This window comes from Clupea harengus, chromosome 20 (assembly GCF_900700415.2).
Source record: "Clupea harengus chromosome 20, Ch_v2.0.2, whole genome shotgun sequence".
Classification (NCBI taxonomy): Eukaryota; Metazoa; Chordata; class Actinopteri; order Clupeiformes; family Clupeidae; genus Clupea; species Clupea harengus.
This window is the reverse complement of record NC_045171.1, coordinates 25,840,892-25,861,765: the sequence shown is the minus strand read 5'-3', so window position 1 is coordinate 25,861,765 and position 20,874 is coordinate 25,840,892. Positions and strand designations below refer to the sequence as shown.

The 20,874-nt window shown below is 43.7% G+C and overlaps 2 protein-coding genes across 5 annotated transcripts in view; both read right to left on the bottom strand.

The window, feature by feature from the left end:
- LOC105913088 (ras-GEF domain-containing family member 1C) overlaps positions 1–18,902 on the bottom strand; it is a 21,966-nt gene extending 3,064 nt beyond the window's left edge. The window contains exons 1-8 of one of the 4 annotated variants that reach the window (XM_031587405.1): positions 18,212–18,902; positions 17,287–17,329; positions 6,220–6,417; positions 4,251–4,373; positions 3,373–3,510; positions 2,263–2,475; positions 1,059–1,133; positions 306–404 (exon numbers count right to left, since the gene is read on the bottom strand). In XM_031587405.1, coding sequence (XP_031443265.1) covers positions 306–404; positions 1,059–1,133; positions 2,263–2,475; positions 3,373–3,510; positions 4,251–4,373; positions 6,220–6,411 — 840 coding nt within the window. In that variant the 5' untranslated portion in view covers positions 6,412–6,417; positions 17,287–17,329; positions 18,212–18,902. The remainder of the gene's footprint in view (positions 1–305; positions 405–1,058; positions 1,134–2,262; positions 2,476–3,372; positions 3,511–4,250; positions 4,374–6,219; positions 6,418–17,286; positions 17,330–18,211) is intronic. The other 3 variants (XM_031587407.1, XM_031587406.1, XM_012842105.2) reach the window with 3 other exon arrangements.
- LOC116225230 (extracellular superoxide dismutase [Cu-Zn]-like) overlaps positions 1–20,874 on the bottom strand; it is a 364,295-nt gene that overhangs the window by 195,058 nt on the left and 148,363 nt on the right. The window lies entirely within an intron of this gene.

Genomic DNA, 20,874 nt, shown 5'->3' with positions numbered 1-20,874 from the left:
ATGACATTGGACATTCATTACCATTTAGTTGCTTATCACTGCATACTGATGAAGTAATATGATCATTGCTGAAAAATACACATTACCATTATATTGCTGCATTCTAAGTAGAATTCAATTCAACAAAAATGTCACATTTCCCCCAAAATACTTGCATATAGGTAGGTGTGTCTTTTAATGCTATGACACAAAACTATCACCAGAGGGCACTAGACATCAATTCATGGTGCATACAATGATGACTGCTGGTTAAGCTTTGCTTTACTGCTTGGTTCTTTAAAATGAGTGTGGACTCCAGAACCTACCATGCAGATCTCTGTGGCCACCAGGTAGCACAGCCTGTTGAACCAGCGCACATATGCTTCAAGGTTGGTGGTTGATTTACTCTGCTCGCTGAAGCAAGGCTGTCAATGGAAGACACATTCCATCTGGTTAACTTCAGCGAAGACACACAGAATGGCAGTAATGACCTCACACCTCTGTGACAACTCTCCTGTTAAAATAGTAGCTTTAGGAGACTTTAATGGGCTGCCCCTTCAGAAATGGACAACACCTTACTCATCTGTGCACGAGCTGGCACATGTTTTATACAGTCTGCAGCTGGCTCATCATTACAGACCCTAGTGCTCTCATGACCTATTCACCTCTCAACAGACAACCTCACCGCTCAACAGCTCTTTACTTTTCATAGACTGCCTACAACATCACTCGCTAAAAAGCATCTCAGGTGAAGTCAATTGGGGACAGTGGTAGTTAGTTGTCAAATCTAACATATTATGTCAAATGCCCTTTTGTCTCTCATCAGTAGAAATAAATTAGGAATCCTTTACTTCACATTGTTGCCCTGTTACACTGTCACAGCGTCATTGGTTATATACAATAGGAAACTACACCATTGAATCCAGTATACTGTGGTATAGTGAATATAGCTGAATGATTCTGTTTTGGTTGTAAAATGAAACATAGAATGGTTATTGACAGTTTCTGATTTCTATCAAAATGAGAACAGTAGATATTCTTGTCTGCTGAAAAAAAATACTCATTCGTAGCAAATGTACCTTGGTGGTGTCCAGGGGGTCTTTCTGTACAAAAGCCTGGACAAATTCTTCAGGTCCAATGTGCCTCAAATGCTCCTGTAAAGTAAACACATTTAAAAAATCTCAACTAATTCACGTATTTACAAAGCAAGCGTTTAACACATGCACATTTAGAACCTCATGTCACCAAATATTATCCATTAGGTATAAACACACACATTGATGCTTCAATTACTCAGACACATACTCTTTTTCTGACTGTTTTACTTTCTCTCACTCATAGAGAGAGAGAGGAGAGAGAGAGAGAGCGAGAGAGAGAGAGAGAGAGAGAGAGAGCTGAAGCACTAAAGAATGCAGGGGCATGTGTGGACGTACAAGTCTAAATCAGCCCTGATGCCTTTCGTTTTCTAATTCAATTTGCTCGCCTGCATCTACACCTAATACTGTCACGCAAAGTGAAAGAATGTGTGTAAATGTGTGTGTGAGTGAGTGCGTGTAAATGTGTGTGTGTGTGTGTGTGTGTGTGTGTAAATGTGTGTGTGAGTGTGTGTGTGTGTAAATGTGTGTGTGAGTGTGTGTGTGTGTGTAAATGTGTGTGTGAGTGAGTGTGTGTGTAAATGTGTGTGTGAGTGTGTGTGTGAGTCTCGTGGCGTGGCGTAAAACTGTCAGGTCACATTCCGTCAGCGCCAGTTCACTCCCCGCTCACTCTGCAGCCCTCGGGGCAGTGGAGTGACTTCCGGGATGATGTCACAGTCTCGGCCGAGAGTGCACGCTTTCACAACACCCTCACTAGGATCCAAATATACACTCATATCAGCCCCGTGACAGCAGGGAGAGAGGCTTTTATTCTGGCTTCTAACAGCCATCTATTCTTATCCAGAATGTTTCATTTGTGCCCTCACTCTGCTCAGCTGCAGGCTAAAACTAACAGCCCTTAATAAAAACATCTAATAATAGCCGGTAATGAAGCTAATGGGACCAGAGATTTCAGGGTCTTGGTGGCGTAAGGTACGCATCAACCTGATTCAAGTCGGAAGACGTTTTAAACCAGACTCCTTTATGCCTCCTTTTCTTTGTCCTTTTTTCTCATCTTCTGTACGCATCCTCCCCATGATGAACCTCGCTCCTGCTCTGACCCCTGACCTCACATGACCCCTGACCTCACATGACCCCTGTCCCAACCCGCACTGCAGCGCTCTGCCCCACAGCTCTGCTTCCTGCTCACCAGCTCGATGTGTGTGAGCTGCTGGGCCAGCGTGAAAGGGTCGTTGCAGATGCTGATCATGTCCTTCTGGAGGGGCGCAGGCTTGGTCTTGAAGGCCACCAGTTTGTCGGAGACAGAGGTCGTGACCTTGACGATGCCCTCGTCCCCCTGGGCCATGGCTGCCAGCTTGGCATTGAGATTCTGGAGCACCTGGTTCAGCTTCTTCCTGTAAGCCTGCCAAGACAAAGCACAGGCTTTGGTATCAAATCGTCTTTTATTGTTGCCATTAAAAGACATTCACAAGTAGTATATTTGGTATATTTACAATGTTTCTGTGACAGTAATCCAAGATTTCACATGGCTTTGTCTGCTTGGCCCCTGTTACAGCCAGCATGTACAGCTCTCTTTTGTGTGTGTGTCTACGCCCCACGCCTACCTGTGCAGAGGGATCCGTGTGTTCCTGGCTGCTCTCCCCTAAAACAGGAGGAGTGTGTGTGGGGCCACTAGGTCAAGAAGCAGTGCTAATCACCCTGTGGGTCATCAATTACCCAGCACTCCTCCTGTGCCCAGTGCCACCACAAATAGCAGCACATTCATCATGCTTTCACCAGCCTCTTCTGCTTCTGTCTGTCCTCTCTCCATCTTTCTCTCCATCTCACACTCCCCCTCCCCAGTCTCTTTCACCCTCCGTGTTTGTCTCGTTCTTTCTGTCTCCTCTCTCCACAGCAGCAAGACTGGTGCTGCGATCTCCCACTGTGCCCCCAGCGCTCTCCTCCTCCTCCTCCTCCTCTTCCTCCTCCTCCTCCACCTCCGCTCCCCTCAGAGCTCCCAATCCCATTAGTCTTCCTCCACATCTGAGTATCACTGCCGCTCGCTCTCTGGGTTTCAGCTCCCTCCCCCTTTGAGTGTCCTGCCCTCTCCCCTTCATCTGTTTGTTTTCTTCTCTGGCCTTTCTTTCTGTCCTTTTCTCAGCATCATCTTCTCCCTCTTCATCTTCTCCACGCTCACTGCGTTTTACTCTCCAGATGACATCAGATGACATGCTGGAGAGTTAATGTCCTCATGTACCTCATTAACCAGAGAAACACACGGAAATAACATTGCCCTGACTCCCAGGCCTGCCCACATTACCTCATCACACGGGGCTATCCTGTGGACCAGGTCCTTCAGCTGGGCCACCATCTTCTCCTCCCGGAAATCGGACGGGAAGGTCTCGGCCCACTCGGTCAACAGCTGCAGGATTTTGGGACCAAACTTCTTCACCTTGGCCTGGAAATAGCAAAGGGACTCAATAAAAGTCACAGCAGCACTCTAACAGCTCTAGCTGTGGGCAGAACACACATCTCTAGTGCTCTGGAAGGAATAACACAGAACACAGAACACACAACACACAGCTCCAGTGCTCTGGAAGGAAGCAAGAACACAGAACACACATCTCCAGTGCTCTGGAAGGAAGAACACACAGAACACAGAACACACAACACACAGCTCCAGTGCTCTGGAAGGAATAACACAGAACACAGAACACACAGCACACAGCTCCAGTGCTCTGGAAGGAATAACACAGAACACAGAACACACAGCACACAGCTCCAGTGCTCTGGAAGGAAGCAAGATCACAGAACACAGAACACAGAACACAGAACACACAACACACAACACACAACTCCAGTGCTCTGGAAGGAAGCAAGCAAGCAAAGAGAATGAACAGGGAAGGGATGGAGAGGATATCAAAGCTGGCCCAAATATGTCAGGCATTACATTTGAGTCTGACTGAAACCTCATCAAACATTTTGTTCTTTCATATCTGGTACTCTGGATGGAGATGTGAGACACGCACACACAACACACATAGACGCACACCACACACACACACACACATAGACGCACACACACACACACACACACACACACAGAGACGCACACACACACACACATAAACGCATATTCACACACACAGACACACACACACACACACACACACAGTGTGGCTTGAGTGGGACACTGACCGCGTCCAGGGGCATCTGTTCCAGGTGCTGCTGCTGGATGCAGAGTTGGCAGACCCGTGCCAGCAGCTCGTGGGGGGGGATGAAGAGGCGTGAACTGAGCAGGAATGTGAACACGTACGCTTTCTGGGGAGAGGAAGTACAGCCAGTGAAAGAGGAGGCAGAGACACAGGAGAAAACATGCAATGCTTTTTGGGACTGGTTTGCTGTACCTTGTTGGTTAGAATGTAAGGAATGGCAAAGAGTAGGTATTTAACCTTTGTAACTTTTCACATATCCTCACTGTTGAAATCTAACCATTCTATTGAATAACATAGCCTGAAAAATATGTTTGTTGTGCACCTGTGCTAAATTGATCACAAACATTTTTCATCATTTACCAGTAAATCAACTTTGATGCAGTGGTTTGTTAAATTGTTTAACTAGATATATAGCTAGATATGTCTTTACATATGACAATGTGCCCAATGACATCCTACCATCCATTTGGAGGCCTTAAGATAGGAGAGCTAGTTGGTCTTCGCCACTTTTGTGTTCAGTGCATTCAAGCTCTTATTACATTTAACACGACACTTTTTAAGAACATAGTTATTGTAGGTATAAGTAGTGCGATTGCTCTTCAGTTTGATTTATTTTCTTTATTCCATCTGTTTCTTGGCGCTGCTTCTGCTCTTCATAGATGTCGACACTGAAGAGGTGTAGACTCAAAGCACTTTTTTGGGCAATAGCTCGTCAACCACTTCACCGTCAATTAGGATTTTGTTATTGCAAGTTGGCCACTAGGAGGCGCATGACTTTGAGCTCATTATGACTCATTTGTGGAGTAGCACCACCCAGTGAATAATGTTCAATGCAGACATTGAGCGCTTCATTAGCCAATATCTTGTGTATCTTTCGTTCATTTCGACTTTTTATGGCAGATAGAATTAATGTTAAGGTATGGTCCATTCCTTGTCTTAGTCCTACCAAAAATGACCTATTAGAAGACTATACCACTAAATGAAGACTATAGTCTTCTAATAGGTCCTCTTCGAAGCAAGTCATCAAAGTATTATTGCAATTCTTTACACTTAAAGCATGGAGGATGGGTTGAATTAGTTAACATTTAAGTCTTTTAACCTTCAACTTAATAAATGGACAGATGACTCAATGTTTTACCTTGATCTGGGTAAATTCTGTAGCTTATTGCACACAATAAATGAAGACTGTCAACTCATCTGGAATATTGTTTCACCTATCATAAAGCCTACTGTGTGCTCTATGCTCTTGTGTTAATGCTGTATAATCTATCATTTTAAATATTGTTTCACCTATCATAAAGCCTACTGTGTGCTCTATGCTCTTGTGTTAATGCTGTATAATCTATCATTTTAAATATTGTTTCATCGATCATGAAGCCTACTGTGTGCTCTATGCTCTTGTGTTAATGCTGTATGATCTATCATTTTAAATATTGTTTCATCGATCATAAAGCCTACTGTGTGCTCTATGCTCTTGTGTTAATGCTGTATGATCTATCATTTTAAATATTGTTTCATCGATCATAAAGCCTACTGTGTGCTCTATGCTCTTGTGTTAATGCTGTATAATCTGTCTTTTGATGGCAAGGGTTGGCGATCCTCTGCTGCTGTTGAGCAATCATACTTTTTCACATTTTCTCATGGAAATGCATCTCTAGTGTAACGTCTAGTCTAGTCTCCCCAAACCATCAGTGTTTAATATAATTGTGATGAGAGGTGAGCCACACATAGAACCTGACTGATCCAATAAGGCTCATAAGTGCGGTCACATCCTGGCTCTAACACTCAAGCACTGTGTCCATGCTTCACAGGCCTACAGATGTTTCAGTCACACGGAACACAATAGAATAGGCCCATTGTCCACATTGCAACCATCTGAAACTACTGATTTTCCTTGGCGGTCCAAGTGGGTGACAGGGTTCTGTGGTTTCTGTGGGGATGCAGGCACTTACCTCCGGGTAGTAGTCTGTGGTAGGCACCAGGTGCTGTATGAGCGTGTCCAGGGAGGCGGAGGAGATGGGGGGGCTCTCGCTAAATCCAGTCCCTGGGCCAGGACCCTCCTGAGGGGGCTCCTCTCCGGAGGCCAAAGGGGGGCCCATGCCACTGGGAGCAAACATAGTGCTGGGGCAGGCAGTTTGGGGCATTCCTGTCTGAGACAGAGAGAGGGAGAGAGAGAGAGAGAGAAGAGACAGAGAGAGAGAGACAGAGAGAGAGAGAGAGAGAGAGAGAGAGACAGAGAGAGAGAGAGAGAGAGGGTGAAGAGGAGGGAAGAGAGAGAGAGAGAGAGGAGAGAGAGACAGAGAGAGAGAGAGAGAGAGAGACAGAGAGGGGAGAGAGAGAGAGAGACAGAGAGAGAGAGAGAGAGAGAGACAGAGAGAAAGAGAGAGAGAGAGAGAGAGGGTGAAGAGGAGGAGAGAGAGAGAGAGAGAGAGAGAGACAGAGAGAGGGTGAAGAGGAGGAGAGAGAGAGAGAGAGAGAGAGACAGACAGACAGAGAACAGGCCTGTGACTCACACGTGTGAAATACACCACCCAAACCCAACAGAATCTTTTTGTTTTTTTGACCATCACTGCAAGCTGATTCAGTGTTCCCAGCTGTCCGACGCTGTTCCCATGTTCTGATTGTTATTCTAATGGGCTGATCTGAGAGCAGTTCCCCCTTGTTAGACGGTCAAACCAACACAACCGCAATCTGGCGCCACAACGTGCCACTATTTCCATGGCAGCTGTTCAAGGCTAGTGTGCCAGCAGACTAGCATGCTATTCCCATAAGGTGTATCATACGTGAGACAAGCCTCTTGGCCACAATGCAAAACACAGTGCAAGTCAGTGAGCCAAATCTGAATCGGACTCAAATAGCTCCTGAAAATGAGATGCTTTGATACATAAACCTTATATTTTCACTTCTCCTTGCAGTGATACACTGGACGGACATGTTGCTGGAAGGTCCTAATCTGATCATGCTTACAGCAGGCTTCTGATCTGTGCTGTTGGAAGGGCAACATCAAGAGCACACATCCATAATGTCACTCAATGGAATTCTGTCTCACTAGCTTTGTTAAAGTACAAAATAAAAGCATATTCAAATTGCTCGTGAAGGAAATAGGTTAAGGTAAAGGTCTGGGTGCGTGTTATAATAAATAATAATGGTTAACATTAATGCTACTGTCACATCTGTAATACAGTATTAATAAAGTCAAAAGGCCTATATATGGTACCAGCTGGTCAACCAGACTCTCCATTAGTCGACCAGCAACTGGTCAAAGAAGAGCTACCTGTGATTGAACTAACCAATCTGTTAATGCAGTGCAATGTATAGAGCTGAGATGCTTCACAATGAGCCTGTGCTGACACTGTGTGTGTTCATCTGCCTAACTCCATTCCAGTGCGCCCGGCAGCAGTTGTTATGGGGACACAGTGTTAGCAGTTGTTATGGGGACACAGTATTAGCAGTTGTTATGGGGACACAGTATTAGCAGTTGTTGCGACACAGCTTCTCTCCTCGACAGCTGCACCACTGCAGAGGGGAAGTCATGCAAAATATGGGTCTAGCTGTCGCCGTGGCAATCCCAGCCCTGCTCTCGGCTGGTGAAACACTGGTCACATTAATCATTAAACACTTCTCCTCACTGAGCGCGCTCTGTAAGTACTGCCTGTCGTACTGCTACTATCTAGTACATGGCAGTGCAGCATGGCTTTAATAGACCAGCTGTACTGCGCTACGGCTGACGAGGGCGTGGGACAACCATAACCCACTGATCCCACGTCAGGTGTACAGGAATGAAGAAAGAGGACATTGTTGAGAGAGGTGTGGCAGTTAAAGGGCGATTTCTTGCTTGACAGCCTGGGAGTAAAAAAAAAAAAAACACGTCTTTGTACACCACAACCTGATTATGTTCATGCCATGCAATATAATGGCACTTAATGACCATGTGGACATTTGAACTGTAATCCAAAGTCTGTTCTCATCTTAGTTGAAATGAAGGGAAGCCCCTACAACCCGGTGAATGTTTCCCTGTAGATTGCCTACTGTGTCTACACTTGACATAGTCCTTGGACTGATAACAGGAGATTCAGTGGCAGGCGAAACACTGAAGAAACCATTTCCTCTAAAATATCAAATAACATGTTTAATCTTTTCCTCTAAAATATCAAATAACATGTTTAATCTTGATGGTGAATATACTATCGATGTTTGGGAAGTCATTAGAATCTATACAGGAAATGTGCTTAGTGTGACTGACGGCCCATATGAAGTCTTGTGAAGCTATTGATTGAAACCCCACACACTTCCGGGGTTTGTTTAGGTATTTTATAACACTAGGTTGAGTATGTTGTCACAGAACTAAGATTAAAGGGCTAGTGGTCAAAGCTATCGGCGTGCTGAGGGAGAATGCATTAAATCATGTTGAGTCCTCCCTCCTCCTCAGCCAAGGGCTCACCTCTGAGCTTCAAGCTGTGCTCAGCTCTTACAGAGGTCAGAGGTCACGGTGTCTCTCAGTAGGACATGTCTCCAGTGTCCAGCCCTCTCAACCTCCATTTGTGACTGAGCTCCCTCCCTCTCTCTCTCTCTTTCTCTCTCTCTCTCTCTCTCACACACACTTTATTTATTTAGTGGTAGTAGAGCATGAGCACAACAGAGTGGAGGGGGGATGGGTGTGGTGTTGACACACACAGTCTGTGTGATATGAGTGCCCTGCTGCTCTCTCAAGGCAGATTCTTCAACACGCCACAGACAAAGCAAACAGCTCATGCGTTTCTTCATTTCCTTCAATTGCACAGCTTCCTGCATCTGGCTATGGTGTCACCTGGGTTGTGTCACTCACTGCTCAGGCGTAATGGCCGAGAGAAAGCTCCTGGGCAGACCGTTTGTTTCTTGGGAAGAACACTAACATGAGCCAGGGCAGCACTCTGAGAGGGAAACCAAGTTTGTGCCTAGAAAGGACTCGATATGTGCACAATAGGACACATTAACAACCGCACATCTGTTCATCTCTGGGCAATAGCTAGGCTAACAGCGAAGCCAGGAGCACACATACGAGAATCAGTATTAGAAAATCAGTTTGACAACAAAGATGTGAATCCATTGTGTCTCTTAACTCTGAAGTCATTGTAGCCATAGTATGTGCAAGATATACTAAATAATAAATAAATAAAAATAAAATTGAATTGAATATACTCTGCATGCATTTCTTCTTCTTAAGGCAAACATAGCTATATGTTCTTTCCACTGATTTCAGGCAAAAAAGCATTAGGCACTGTACAAAACGACATAATATTATGCTAATATCCTCCTTGCTCGAGCATTTGATGTGGGGTGCTGTTGGCTGAGTACGTAGGAAACATGCAGACAAAAAGACTCTCTTGCCCTTGATAGACCCCAGTGTGTGGGCAACACTAAGAACATGTGGGGACAACAGAAGGAGACACACACACAGGCACGAGGGCAACGCGAGAGCCGTTGGGGGTCGATATCCTTGAAGGGAGGTGAAGAGGGGGGTTGAAGCCTGGTTTATGCTTCAACAGATCCTGCTTCTGACAGAACTCAGCTGCCCTGGCCCTGCGCTGCAGAGGACATGCATTATGCTGCATCAGAAAGAGACATGTGGAGGGGTAGAGGGTGGGATTAGGGTGCAGGGATGCCTAGAATTAAATGAAATCATGTTTGTGATGTAGTAGCCGTAAGATAGAACTCTCATCTGCTTGGTGCTGTGAGTAGTACCTTCTCTACGCCATTATTTGTACATTATTATTTATATATATATAAAGCTTCTATTCAGTCACAAGTGTGTTTGAGAGCTGGCTATAGTGTAAAATGATTAGGCCCCAAATATTAAACAAGAGTGCCTCTGCTTGTTACAAAACCAAACCTCTATTTCCCCATAAAGTAGCCCAATCGAGAGCTTAAACTCATCCATTGTGTGCATTTCAATAGGCTGTGAACTGAATTAGAAACTGTATCTTACCATGGAAAATCATTTATTTATGTCTATGTACAGTATGTGTGTATGTATTCAGAACAGAACAGGTGTTTATTAGAAACTCACGTACAACACAACTAAGTGGGGCCAAACTTAGTTTTTAAGATATAAAACCAGAAATGCCAGTATTTCCTCTTCACAGATGTTTAAAATATGTGGCTACTTGTTTCGTGTGAGAGGTGTCTAGAGTGTGTAGCAGTAGTAGTACTAGTACCACAGGCCTGTGCTAAAGCGTCGTGTGGAAGGCCATAAATCAGTGAATCACCTTCATGTGTGTAGTGTACGTATGTGTGCCCACAAGTCAGCCCAACATCAGGAAGCAGCCGCTGCTTATGTGCGTGTTCACCCCACGCGACCTCTTCAGATCTCCACTGCCTCTCCTTCCTCTTCCTCCCTCCCTGTCATCTGCTCTGCTTTCCTGAGCCCTAATTACAACTGACTTTGCAGGTGATAACTACGCCAGTGCCTCTCTTAGACCCACAGCCTGTTCTGGAGGTACAGTAAGCAATCACATGTAGGGTAGGATTTTGGAGCACAGGAACAGCTCTCCTCTTCAAAACTGTTATCCCACAACATTTAACTGGATGGATATATCAGCTAAAATGGGCTCTTCACTTGCTATACAACTCCTGTCTCTGCATCAAGACTTGCTGAATGAAAGAATATTGATTCATTTCACCACATGGAGTTCTACTATGTCTAAATGGGCTGTAATTACAAAACGGCCCCTAAACACGGCTCCTCGCTACATTTGTTCATGGACTGCATGTCAATAGTTACTGAACATGTTTCGTGGAGAAGACGATGTCTTCAATGTCAGTAGTGTGTGGTGTTATCACACTGACTGAGTACTGGTTTCTCCTTCACCGGCTTCATCAATCTTGATGTGAGTCAGCCTGTATCTAGCTCAGAGATACATGATTACATGTCCTGCTACAGAGTGGCATAGCACAATAGGCCAGCAAACATACGCAGACACAAATCTACCGTGAGACTCGTCCTCTCGTTCTACTCAGGGTGCACAATCAAACACATCTCTAAGTGCAGGTGACATGACAGATATCATGTGTATGAGTCTGCTTCAGATTACACAGATGAAGAAGGAGTTTCCTCTGCCTTGTAACATAGCAGTGACTGGAGTTCTATAGCAGTGAACTCTATTGCAGTGACTGGAGTGACTGGAGTTCTATTGCAGTGAACTCTATTGCAGTGACTGGAGCTCTATTGAACTCTATTGCAGTGACTGGAGTTCTATTGCAGTGAACTCTATTGCAGTGACTGGAGTGACTGGAGTTCTATAGCAGTGAACTCTATTGCAGTGACTGGAGCTCTATTGAACTCTATTGCAGTGACTGGAGCTCTATTGCAGTGCAGGCTACACAGAGGATGCAGGGGTCAGGTCAAAATGGCCACTGCATTCCTGGAACGTACGCAGCTAGAGCTGTCAGTCTGTGTCGGGGGAACGACCTGCTGCAAGACACGAGCTGGAGATGTCCAAGGCTGACTGGCTCTGGTGCACCTTGCAGCAAACAGACATAGCGGTACCACACTGATGCATCATCATTACATCCACTATTCAATCATGAAAACATTCAAATCAAAAGCATCATTTAATGAAATGCAACACTTGTCAACTCTTTACAGAATGACGGAATGCATTTTAAGTTTAGCTATTAGGTGTAACAATAAATGAAACAATAATATTACAGTTTCAACATTATTTTCATTTCATTTCAAGGATGAGAGTGACACCTGGCCAACACAAAAAACAGTTCCTTACAGAAACATCACCTCGGCCCCATGGCCGGCTCCTCAACCCCTCTCTCTCCCCATCAGGAGCCGTGCAGGAGCCACACTGAGGCCTTACATAACACACACGCAGTCTGAGCATGCTCATATCAGTGCGAAAGTGACTCACAAATGAACACAATCCGAGGTGGGATACACTGCACTCGAAACATATTTTGGTGGCAGAATTCTTTGATTATTTGTGATCCATAGTTCTAAATGAGATAGCACAGGCATAAAACCTGGCAACATTCTCAGACAGCACATTTTATTGATTGACTCAACAGGAAGTCAATAAAGCCAAACCCAAAGATACAAACCAAATGTAATATTTGCTGTACTGCTATTACATTACCAAGTGCCACGCAACCCCATATTTTGACCATGAAATTATGAGTGAGGAAATCATGCATTGTGTTCTTTGCAGTCTATAAACTGAAAGACTTCCATTGTGTGTTACCTTTAATACAACATGAGGAGTAAATGCAATGTATAACAATAAAACATGGAGTTCATTCTAAATGCAGGAGGATAAACTCTAACCTGTGTTAATGTGTTAATGCTATACTTGTATGGCACTACCCTTTACTTATTCAGAGCAGGTAATCCCAAGGGAGCATTTGTGTGATTGCTTCAAATGCATTGGCACTTACATCTACTCATAGCTGTGTTCAATACAATGCGCTTAACTGTCATTTATGCATTTGGTGGGTTGAGATAGAGCTGTTTAAACAAGACTGGTGAGTGTATTTTGCTTCCTCCTTCATCCTCCTCCTTCCAGAAGGGAACACCAGCCTGGTCTAAATGTAAAAATTGATTCTGATCTAAGAATGCACATTTTGGAATTCTTTTAACCGATAACCAACTGTCATATGTTGATAATGAATCATTAATAGCCCATGGTCTAGGCTGTGCTCAGCTAACATGATGCCCTGCTGGCCTCTCAAGGTTTGAATGATATCGACATAATAATTCAGATGTTTCAAAATAGCTAATCTTTTAATCTAATCAATTAATTACACATTGGTACTGACAATAAGATCAATATAATTCACAAAACAACTATGCGTTCGATCAGGGAACGTGATAAAAACACTGAGTATTAGTCGGTCTGAATGTCTAAGACCCTGCGGTAGAAGAATAGTACATTCCATTTTTTTTATCTAGTTTTGGCGAGGATGTTGCGCTGCCTCTAGGCAAGACCCAATCCTGCAGTGACCAAGGCCCTGAACACCAATGCTGCAGCCCTGCAGTGACCAAGACCCTGAACACCAATGCTGCAGTCCTGCAGTGACCAAGGCACACAATGAGCCAAACACCACACTAGCTATGCCAACGGCTCCCAGAGACAGAAGGCTGCAAGAGAACCATCTGCACACACATTCTTCTAATGTACAAAGAGCCACTCCATGTCTGTAAAGTCGTTAGTGTGTGTGTGTGTGAGTGTGTGTGTGTGTGTGTGTGTGTGCAAATTCCAAAAATGCATGTAGCCACATATGCACGTACGCACGTACGTACGCACGCACGCACGCCTGTGTGTGTGTGTGTGTGTGTACGTGCATATGTGGCTACATGCATTTTGGGAATTTGTGATGTGCTGTGCGAATGTATGATGTGCAATTAAGATTGTTAGGTGTTAAGATGTTGGTGATGCAACATCTCCTTCATTTCTTTCATTGGCTGATTGAAGGGAGGATGAAAGTCCATATGCTACCTGAGAGTTTAAACTCACTTATGCATTTTTGCAAGATTAGGAACCGGATGTGAAGTGTAATGTGTTTATGCATCAAACAGATGGCCTGGGGCTGTCAACACTGGGAGGAATGTCACCTCTTCAGGCTCAAAGCCCTGCCATCTGACCTCAAGGTCATAACCTCTGACCTCTCCTATGGAAGCATTTCAAAGGCCATAGGATGCAGGAAAGAAAACACAATGAAAACTTAGTGGGGTGCAATGGCTGGCGGAAAGGAGTTTTTCTACCTAGTTAAACAAACACTACATTTCAAAACGTTCCTGCAAGCTCCTGATGTTTTTGAAGTTTTGGGAATCAAACAGCTAGTTAATATGGTACATCTTCAGACATCACATATCATTTGACACCGTATAGTATTGTTTAACTTGCATAATCTACTTCCTAAGGCAAAGCCTTTATTATCTGTAATTCCATAGTATGTTATGAAAAGGCTTTGGGTCTTTCTATTCTATTCTAGTGAGCGTAAGAAGCATTTTATTGTACTGTGTGACAAGCAGAAAGCAGAGTAAAATCAGATTACATGTTGTATGTGATCAGCTTAGTCTTTAACATAAGCACCTTCAAAGATGTGTCATGATATTCGATCATACCTATCCATGCCTCTCTCTAACACAACAGACACTGAAATACTAGCGCTATTCAACTATTAAAGTAATTGATCACAGCATGTTCCTCAATTTAGTGTCATTATTTAATATAATGAAAAAAGCATGTTTGCCGATATTTCCAAATGTAGCTTTCATGCGGCGGGTGAGCTGTGGTTCTCCAGGAGCTCAAAGAGACGCTGTTGCAGCAGAGATGGCAGGGCTAACAGGGACAGAACAACTGTTACACACTGAGGATCATAATACTACTGCGCCACAATTATTAGGTCACAGATTCATGAATATCAATCCTTAACTGGCAGTTTTGTGACTACAGGATGAGAGGGCACATGACTCTGAACCCAAACCCCCTGTACACCCACACATTATCAGGTTACAGTGGAGGCGCACACATACCAATGCCTGAGGCACGACAAAGAGCTTAACGCAGACGTGACAATGAATTTTCTGAAAACTGCCTCAGCAATGCGCTCGTATATGGCCTCTGGGAAGATTTCAAGCCCAAATCCTGACACCTGCTCCACTCTACGGTCAGCTTTATCAGTCCATTTGGGAATGAGTTTCTAATAGCTTTCACAGGATTGTGCAGAGAAGCGTCTCGTCCGCAGAGAGGCAGGCAGATAGCCCCATTCCAGAGCGAGTCTGGGCACACAGGCTGTGGGCTAATGAGACAAAGCTAATCTTAGGACTGCAGTACAGTTGCCTGATTGCTACACAGCATAGGCGTGGTCAACTACCATCTCAATTCTATTATCATAGAAAAAGAAGGAAAGACAGAGGAACATAACTATTAACCATTTCCAATGACAGACCAGACCAACTAGCAGAGCTTTGAGGGAGGAAGAGGTGAAGATATGGGAGGAGGTTGGTGGACCCCAGCCACTGACAGAGAAGCACAAAAACTGTTATTATCTCATCTTCTACTGCTGCCATCAGAGAGATGTGCATCTACATATGGAAATGGATTCACTTCATGCCACTCAAGAAGTGGAAGTCAAAGTTGGAAGGGGGTTTAAAAAAAAAAACATCAACCACTGGAATGATGACATCACTTTTACACATTGTTAGACTGTTACTGGTGATTATGCGTGGTGATGCCAAAGGGCTCTGTCTAAACACTGTTCTCTTTGGCAGTGATTTGCACTGTGGGACAAGAGCAGGTAACATTACTTGGTGTCAAACATTGGATCCTGGTATTAGACTGTGGGAAAGTAGCCTGCGGCATTTCTGCTGGCTGCATAGTTATCAGGTTTATCTCAATTCCTTCAGTCTTTCTGCCACTTTTGGCCTATTCAAAAATACTACATGTGTGACTTGGTTCAGGGTAGCCAGCATTGGTATGGCACATCATCGCCTTATACCAACAGCTGCTCAGAGGGGTAACTGGTGCCCCTGTCACATCTCCCACTGTGACACTCTCTTATATTATAGATCTTACATTATATAGGTTACCCTGTGCTCCTATAAAAGGATAGTTTATCAATCTGTCAGATTCACACCTTTACCAATACAAAATGTATTACTTTTTTTTTCTGGTAACAGAACAAATAGCTTCACTTTCTGGAAAACAATTTCAATTGCTGTCGACTTTTTTGAAGGACTGCAATGAGTTAATCATGATGGAGACGAGCCCTTCAAAGCTCCAAAACAAGTTGCTGATGTAATGGTGATTACACACACAGACAAACTCAGTTACTCACTGGCATGTCTACTGATGTCAAAAATCTGGCAGGACAACCTCCTACCACACCAAACAGGGTTGAGCAAACAAAGCTCTGTCTAACCCCACAAAGGCCACTTCATTCAGCGCGGGCCACCGACACAAGCATGGGAATCTCAAGCAGCACAGTTCAGTTTCGCTTCAGCAATCCAGCAACATTGCCATGATTTCAAGCTACACTTGGAAGCACAAATGTACCCTATCTAAAATTATATCTGCTATTTCTTCTGCAATAATGTTTATCATGCTCAGATTAAAGGGGAAAAAATTGAAACACAATTACGTGTCAAATTACGCACCTTTTCAAACTTTAACACCAAGAGCTACATGGATATAAATTCTATAACCCCATATAAGCCGGCCTACAAACTGCAAGTTTATGGCCAGAATAGATTATCAGGTTATAGCGAGGCAGAGTTCTTACCTCTCAAGGTTTCAGTTAACTATTAACAGGATGACTAACTAGGTTGCCGTGTAAACACTTATGTGCTAAGATGCAAGGTAGGGCTTTTTTTCTCCACCTATACTACCTGGATTTTCACTAGTTAACCATCTCTGATGCTATGTAGTCAATTGGTGATACACTACTCAATATTATACCCCTGGCTGGGACCCATATGCCCACACCCCTCCACTCAAACAGTGGACATTCCAGTGTGTGTGTGTGTGTGTGTGTGTGTGTGTGTGTGTGTGTGTGTGTGTGTGTGTATGTGTTTATGTATGTAGGCCTATGTATATGTGTGTGTGTGTGTGTGTGTGTAGGCCTATGTATATGTGTATGGGTCTACGGAGCACGTGACGTGGACTTGACGTAGATCAGAAGATCACGAAGGTAAAGGCAAACCTCCACACGAATCCTTTGTTCCTGTGGACTCAGAGGACCATCATGACGAGAACAGGAGTTGAGGAAGTTGTCTCAATAATCACGGAAGGAAAGTTTCAAAACGAAGGAACCACACTCCCATTCCCAGCTACAGTGGAAAGCCCTTCTTGTTAAGCAGTTATGGTTGGCAATTCTTCCACAGTGACTTGAACACATATTTTCATCAGATTCAATAAACTGTAAAAGCTCCATCAATGCCTTAAGATTTCCTTACAACAGACCATAAACTGTAAACATCATCCAGGCAAGATGATTAGGTTATAGGTTGTAGAGTAGGTTGTTCTCATTACCTTATTGATGTTCCTTGGCTGTTGAGTGTTCTCCTTTGTTTATCTGTTGTGAAACATTGAGTTTGAGACCTTTAAAAATATGTTTACAGTGTTCTCGGTCTTGCTTTTTTTAGGCTTAGGTCTACCATTTTCAATGAGGAACACTTAGAGGCATAGCCTTTATGGATCTGGCTGGTGACACGAACACACTTGGTTAGAATGATCCTTGATTACAGGCTGTCGGGAGTTTATAACCGAAACCGCCGCTACTCATTCGCCGCATCCCCATCCCCTGATAGATCCCCATCACATCCCCTTCTGCAGTGAAGGCTGGCAGATGTTAGCTTCAGACCAAAAAAAACACTAAAACTCCAACAATTTTGTTGTGTTGGTACAAACTACTAACCACTTGCCTCGGGACTGGCTCACACTATGAGCAATTCTCTAATGCCACATCGTAGTAATAGTTTTGTTGGAGCCATATAACATACTATAGCCTACTTAGCCTTTGCATGCCCACTGACTGGATCCGCTATCAAGAAGACTTTTACAATTCGGTAAACTTTCGGCGTGGCAACCAGCTGAAAACTGCAATTTGTTGAACGATTGTTGAATGTAAATGTATAGTCCATTTTGCGGTGCATATCAATGAAGGGTATGGGAGCATAATCACGAAGGAGACAAACCACCTAAAGTAAATGGACATACACATGTCGACTATATAGCACGTAATATATGCAGTCAACGGGGTGTTTAAACATTGAAATCTTTTATTAATAAATAAAAATATATCAGTCCAGTTCAACAAAACCCCTACCTAAAGATGACTACTGATCGTCTGATATGCTAGATCCCTAACAGCCTACAAGCATTCTCTGTACTCTTTAGCATACTGCCACGCTTTTCAGCATGTCATCAAGACACAGAGGAGTAGCTCTTGACTTACCAATTCTACACACGCAGCGTCCCCATCCTCTCCCTCGTAGGTAGAGCAGAGTAATAAATACCTTAGACTTGATAATTCAAAAATCGAAAATGATTAAAATCTGAACGGGTGTCCGTTTCCGTAGGCTAGAAACATACCCAAAATAACTGCTTTCGAGGATGATGAGATCCTCAAACCTGTTTAAGGCTGACTTACTGTTACAGCTCCAATAACCTATACTGGCCCCCAAAATGTAACGTTAATATCTCTCGCGTAACACCGAACTTTCTTCGATGGAACAGGTAGCAGACGCAAATATTATTCCAGCAGATGCATTCGAAGGTTTCGTTGTAGGTCCTTGGGCTGCAGTAGTCTTGGTTGGGGACTGAAAAACGCAATAGCCTATACGCAGTCAAGGTGTGGTTGCTCTAACAGCCGGTCTCGGTTGTGATCGTTGAATCAGTGGCTTCTCAGTGGAAGCACCAATTCCCAGGCTACACGCTCAAGCAAGCGTGCCAGGGAGTGGAGAAAATCGCGAGAGAAGGCGCGTGCTTGAGATGGATACGGACCGGTGTCGAAATCACGCGCGCGTTGAGCACTAAAAGAATAGCCTACATCTCCAGTCAGACCACAAAAATAATGGCCATAAAATATCACATCATAAACTACAATGAATAGGATTCTTTAATTGATGTTTGGACTACTTATGCACGTGCAGCGCAGAGAACACAACAGACTACTACTCACTGTCACGGCCATTTGCGTTTGTGAATAGATGGAAAATAAAACAACTGGAATTAAAACTCTATATAACCTAGGGTTAACACGACTTGTGCCACGTGTCGCTTCGTTCATTCTTTGTCTAGTGTTTAAATGAGGGAAGCTCTCTTTTTAAAATAAGATGCTTTTATGGCATGACCATCTACTCCTCTACCTAACATAGCCTGTCTATTTAAAATGTATGAAATCCCATGTCAATGTCATTGCTCTTTGAAATGCCATCCTTATGGTAGGTAGGTAGGTAGTCATCGCCCATGTAGTTGGTTCAGGGGTGAATGCCACCTCAAAGCTCAATTAGATCAAGAAGCGAAATAGTCATGGTTGTTGCTTAGGTGATTTCTTGAGAGTGCTCACTGCTGGAAGTCTATTTGCATGTGCTTCACTAGAACTGACCATGCCATAAAGACACGAACAAAACATGCCGTCAGGACTTTTAGCTGTGGTAGTGTGAGTTTAGGACTTTATTTATTGTTGAGTGTTAGTGGTAGTGTGAGTTTAGGACTTTATTTATTGTTGAGTGTTAGTGACAAAGCAGCCTGACCAAATGCTGACGCTGGTGAAAGTTCAATGGAAAAAACACCAGGATGTATGTATGTACTGATGATAGAGTAATTGGTTGAAGCTTTAAAGCATCACAATGTGTGTTACTGTCTATTTAGCTCAGCACGCATCATGATCGGTGTTTTAGGATTGGAAGAGAATGTCAAGCCATCAGTTGGCTATTCACGTCTAATCAATAACTCCAGAAAATGCTGGACTGCAATCGTTAAAGTTTAATTTATCACATCTTAACTTTCCACGAAGACCACCGCAGGTGCATACTTAAATTTCATCAGTAGATTGAAAATATTTATGAAATAAATATCCCTTCGTTGCTCTTCAGTTTTCTCATCTTTTTCAGCATCCCTCCCTGCAATTACAATAACATTTCAGAGCCGGCGACATGAAGGCAAGCAGTGAATAATGAATAATGATATTTAGTCTTCCCTAAACTTGATTAGATGTAATCACAATGGACATACAGTATATGCTATGTGTGATGATAGTGAGTATCTGATAGGGGTACGTTTCAGAGCAGTGACATCGATATTTTTTAAGAATGTTTTTTTGGGGGGCAATGCATAAAGTTCTCAGCACAAAGACAGGACATCAGAGTGCACTATATTCCCCTGTGATTGAGAGAGAGACACACATCAGAGTGCACTATATTCCCCTGTGATTGAGAGAGAGACACACATCAGAGTGCACTATATTCCCCTGTGATTGAGAGAGACACACACATCAGAGTGCACTATATTCCCCTGTGATTGAGAGAGAGACACACATCAGAGTGCACTATATTCCCCTGTGATTGAGAGAGAGACACACATCAGAGTGCACTATATTCCCCTGTGATTGAGAGAGAGACACACATCAGAGTGCACTATATTCCCCTGTGATTGAGAGAGAGACACACATCAGAGTGCACTATAGTCCCCTGTGATTGAGAGAGAGACACACATCAGAGTGCACTATATTCCCCTGTGATTGAGAGAGAGACACACATCAGAGTGCACTATATTCCCCTGTGATTGAGAGAGAGACACACATCAGAGTGCACTATTATTCCCTGTGATTGAGAGAGAGACACACATCAGAGTGCACTATATTCCCCTGTGATTGAGAGAGAGACACACATCAGAGTGCACTATATTCCCCTGTGATTGAGAGAGAGACACACATCAGAGTGCACTATATTCCCCTGTGATTGAGAGAGAGACACACATCAGAGTGCACTATATTCCCCTGTGATTGAGAGAGAGAACATCAGAGTGCACTATATTCCCCTGTGATTGAGAGAGAGACACACATCAGAGTGCACTATATTCCCCTGTGATTGAGAGAGAGACACACATCAGAGTGCA